This window comes from Poecile atricapillus, chromosome 28 (genome assembly GCF_030490865.1).
Source record: "Poecile atricapillus isolate bPoeAtr1 chromosome 28, bPoeAtr1.hap1, whole genome shotgun sequence".
Taxonomy (NCBI): Eukaryota; Metazoa; Chordata; class Aves; order Passeriformes; family Paridae; genus Poecile; species Poecile atricapillus.
Window position 1 is genome coordinate 4240322 of NC_081276.1, and position 4195 is coordinate 4244516.

The 4195-nt window shown below is 62.4% G+C and overlaps 1 protein-coding gene across 1 annotated transcript; it reads left to right on the plus strand.

The window, feature by feature from the left end:
- Nucleotides 1-4195, plus strand: PEAK3 (PEAK family member 3). Its single transcript, XM_058858318.1, has 4 exons — nucleotides 1-394; nucleotides 1014-1135; nucleotides 1446-2095; nucleotides 2588-4195. The coding sequence occupies exons 1-4, from the start codon at nucleotides 231-233 to the stop codon at nucleotides 3587-3589; spliced, it is 1938 nt and encodes a 645-aa protein (XP_058714301.1). The 5' UTR covers nucleotides 1-230; the 3' UTR covers nucleotides 3590-4195.

Genomic DNA, 4195 nt, shown 5'->3' on the forward strand with positions numbered 1-4195 from the left:
TGAGGGACAGGGATGTGAAACTGGAGCTGCTGAGGGACCGGGATGTGAAACTGGAGCTGCTGAGGGACCGGGATGTGAAGCTGGAGCTGCTGAGGGACCGGGATGTGAAACTGGAGCTGCTGAGGGACCGGGATGTGAAACTGGAGCTGCTGAGGGACCGGGATGTGAAGCTGGAGCTGCTGAGGGACCGGGATGTGCAGCTGGAGCTGCTGAGGGACCGGGATGTGAAAATGGAGCTGCTGAGGGACCGGGATGTGCAGCTGGAGCTGCTGAGGGACCGGGATGTGAAACTGGAGCTGCTGAGGGACCGGGATGTGAAGTTGGAGCTGCTGAGGGACCGGGATGTGCAGCTGGAGCCCCATGGGACCCCCCCGCTGCCAGGGACAACGCACAGGTAATGAGGGGTTCCCAAAGGGGGCCCGGGAAGGATTTGCCCAGCTCTGTGCTGTGCCCGGGGGACACAGGGGTCTGAGTGGGGGCACAGCCCGTTGTTCCTCAGCCCCTGCTGTCCCCAGCAGAACGGGGAGGTTTAGAGGAAGCCACCGTGGTTTTGGTACCGCCGGTGGCAGCAAACAGAGCCCAGTGCCAGGACAGGGAAGTGAAACCCAGCGGCTCCATCCCAGTGCCCTCCTCCTCCGGGCTCCCTCTGCTCCCTCCCCATGCCCCGACCCCCGTCCTGTCCCCCACACCCGGCTGGGGGTGTTAAAGGCTTTTCCTGCTCTTGTCCCACACCTCTGCCAGCACTGTGTCCTCCTTGGGGTCACCCCGCAGGACCACAGGTCACACATGGCTGTGTCCCTGCGGGTGGGAACCAGCGCCTGTGGAGCCCCTGGGCCAGCTCCCACCCCCAGGATTTCCCAGTGAGGCAACTGGAGTCACTGGGCCACCAAACTCCCCGTGTTTCTCCCCAAAACCCCTCCGCCAAAGCTCCCCAGGGCACTGCTTCCCCTTTTCTCCGTGCTGTTCCTCTGAGCCGGCAGCGGAGGGGTGACGCTGCCCCCGGCCCCGTGCAGGGCCAGCTCCGCTCTCCGCAGCCTGGAGCCGGCTGTCCCCGGAGCGGCCACTGCCATGCCGGACACAGCGGGGGACTGCCCCCCTCGGCCCCCCAACACAGCCCTCATCTACAGCAACGTGGGTGAGTGATGTCCTGGCCCCACTGTGCCCCTGCCTGGCGAGGTGTCACTCGGACAGTGGCACCAGCTCCTCTGCTGTCCCTGTCCTCCCCCTGTGTCACCCCTCTGGCTGGTGTTGGGTGTGGCTTTGGGACTGGAAGTATGCAGGGGGGCAAAGAACAATGGGCTGTACTCCCATCCCAATCCCAATCCCAATCCCAATCCCAATCCCAATCCCAATCCCAATCCCAATTCCAATTCCAATCCCAATCCCAATCCCATCCCATCCCACTCTCCTCTCCACCCCTGTCACGTCTGTCCCTCCCTCCCCAGGAGAGCTGCGGGCCCACCTCGTCCCCCGCAAGGCCAGCCGAGGGGAAGGCGCTGGGAGAGCCCTCCCTCAGCCCGACCCGGACCCCCGGCCACCCCCACTGCCCAAAAAGCAGCTCCAGCGAGCCGAGTCCCTCCCGGAGCCGGGATCATCCCACCGCTGCCACGGCGACCCTGAGCCACGGGCTGGCAGCATCCTCTACAGCATCCCCCCAGCCCAGCTGCGGCACGGGGAGGGGGCTCCCCCCCGGCACGGACCCTCCTGGGCACCCAAGAAACCCCTCAGCAAGTCCCAAAGCCTGGGGGAGCCGCTGGCCCGAAGCAGCCCCCAGCAAGCCCCATCACCCAGCCTGAAGGAGGTGACATTTGGGACAGCGGACGGGGAGCTGGGGCAGCTCCTGGAGAGCCCGACCGGGATCTGTGGGGTGGTTTTGGGGTGCCAGGAGGCCTCCCTGGCCCGGCTCTCGGCTCACATGCTGGAGGAGCTGGTGGGGCCCGAGGAGAGGCAGCAGCTGCTGGAGGCAGAGCTGGCAGGGAAGCGCTGGGCAGCGCTCCGGGTCCTGCACCCCCAGCCCTGCTGCCAGAGCGGGGACGCCTGGTACTTCAGGGTGGGCTTCACCTTCGAGCACAGCCAGCTGCAGCTGGCAGCCAAGGTAAGGGGGGAATCGGGGCAAAAGCCCTGGGTGGTGCAGAGGGAGCCAGGAGATCCAGGAGCGTTGCCTTTTCCACAGAACACGACACTGGGGCCTCTTCCCCTTTCTGCACCCACTTCTGCATTTGCTGCTGGCGGGGGCTGGGTGATGAGGGGGACAGTTCCCGTGGGGCCAAGGGACACGCCAAAGACGTGGGAACATGTCCTGGTAACTCAGCCAGAGGGGCCAGCACATGCAGAGGAGAGGCTGGGGCAGAGCTGGCTGCCCAGGAGAGCAGGATGAGACCCCAGCCCATCTGGGGGCTGCACCACCCCTCATGTCCCAGCTCTTGCCCAAAGCCATCCTGGCTCCGTTCCTGGGTCCAGAGGGTGCAGGGATCCAGCACCACGTGTGGATCAGAGCAGGGCTGGTGGCCCTGAGCTGCCAGGGTGGTCCAGCCCAGGACAAGGCTCTGTCCTTGCACAGCTGGCCCTGTCCTGTGTGTCCCTGCAGGTCCCCAAGCTGTGCTGCTCCAGCCTGGGGGTGCAGAGCTCCCTGGGGACACACTGCAGCCTCCAGCGCCTGCTCGGCCGCTTCACCGACCGCCTCCCTCAGGAGCTGGTGCTCCCAGGAATCCCTGGAAAACAGAGCCAGGACCCTTCCAGAGAGGAACCAGCCTGTCCTGCCCCCCGGCCTGTCCTGCAGGTGCTCCTTTGTGCCGAGGTTCCCCAGCAGACCCTGGCAGATTTTGTGAAGGGCTCCCACGCTTTGCACAGGACCAGCCCTGGGCACTATGAACGCCTGGGCTGCCTCCTGCTCCTGCAGCTCTGCATGGGGCTGGAGCACCTCCGGGGGCAGAACGTGGCCCAGGGGGACCTTTGCCCCGAGAACTTGCTGCTGGTGCAGAGCCCATGTCCCTCCTGGAGCCAGCAGGGCCAGAAGGAGCCGCTGGGACTGTCCCTTCCACGGCTGCTCATCAGCAGCTTCTTCAAGGTGCAAGAGAAGCAAAGACCTTGTTCCAGCAGCCAGGAGCAGGACTGGAGCCAGGGTCCCGCTGCACCCTCCCCTCCAGCAGCAGCTGAGCTGAATGTGGGCAGGCTGATCTATCAGATCTTGCACGTGGACATCTCCCTGGAGAACATTTTGGACTTCAGAAACAAAAGGCTTCCCGAAATCCCCTCGCTGTCCATCTACTCGGCGGGACTGAAGCGCTTGGCCACGCTGCTCCTGCACAGGGATCCTCACGAGAGGGTGTCCATCAAGCAGGCCAGGGGCATCCTGCAGGTGCTGCTCTGGGGGCCCCGCCAGGAGCTCTTTGCCAGGAGCAGGAAGAGCCTCGCTCTGCTCAGGAGCTGGCTGGAGGTCAAGAGGGCTCTGCTGCTCCTGAGGTTTGCGGAGAACTCGGCTGGGGCCAGGCTCAGCCCCGGCCTGGAGGAGTGGCTGTGCTGCCAGTACTTCCAGGGGGTCACTGAACACACCCTTTACCAAGTGACCCAGGTGCTCTACGCCCCCTAAACCAACCTCCAGTGCAGCCTACCCAAAGCTCTCCTCAAAGCCAAGAGCTCGCGAGGGCCTGGGCAAACCTGTCCCTGCTCATGGCAGGGGAGTTGAAGCTAAATTATTTTGGGGTCCTTTCAGCCCAAATCATGCTATTAAATTCACCAGCTCCTGAGAAATCCCAGCAGGTCCTCACTGGAAAAGCTCTGCAAAGCTAAACCCACTCCCCCCACAACCCATCAATGATGAAGTTGGGATCAACAAACACAGGGTGTGGTTTTATACCCTCAATTTTTGCTTGATACTCCAAGTCTGGTTTATCAGAACACCTGAGGAAAAGCAGCTGGATGGGAGCACCAAGCATCAATTTAGTGGTTGATAATCCCAAGTTTATGGGGTTCAGACTTTGCACAAAACCCCCTCAAGAGACTTTTTGCAGCCACCAGGTTTTTGCTGTTTTAAATATCACTCAAAGCCACCCATCGCAGCTCACCTTTCTCAGCAAAGGAGAAACAACAGCTCCTTCAGCCTGTGCTTCCCTGAGACAATTTGTGGCACAGTCACAAATAAAAATTACATTTTAAAGGGAAAAATACAGCTTCAATAAAACCTGGAGCTGAGCCT

Bases quoted from the DNA above. Each gene is read 5' to 3' on its own strand.
- PEAK3 (XM_058858318.1), top strand. From the start codon at position 231: ATGGAGCTGCTGAGGGACCGGGATGTGCAGCTGGAGCTGCTGAGGGAC. The intron at 395-1,013 runs GTAATGAGGGGT...GGCCCCGTGCAG, and splicing joins CTGCCAGGGACAACGCACAG to GGCCAGCTCCGCTCTCCGCA. The intron at 2,096-2,587 runs GTAAGGGGGGAA...GTGTCCCTGCAG, and splicing joins AGCTGCAGCTGGCAGCCAAG to GTCCCCAAGCTGTGCTGCTC.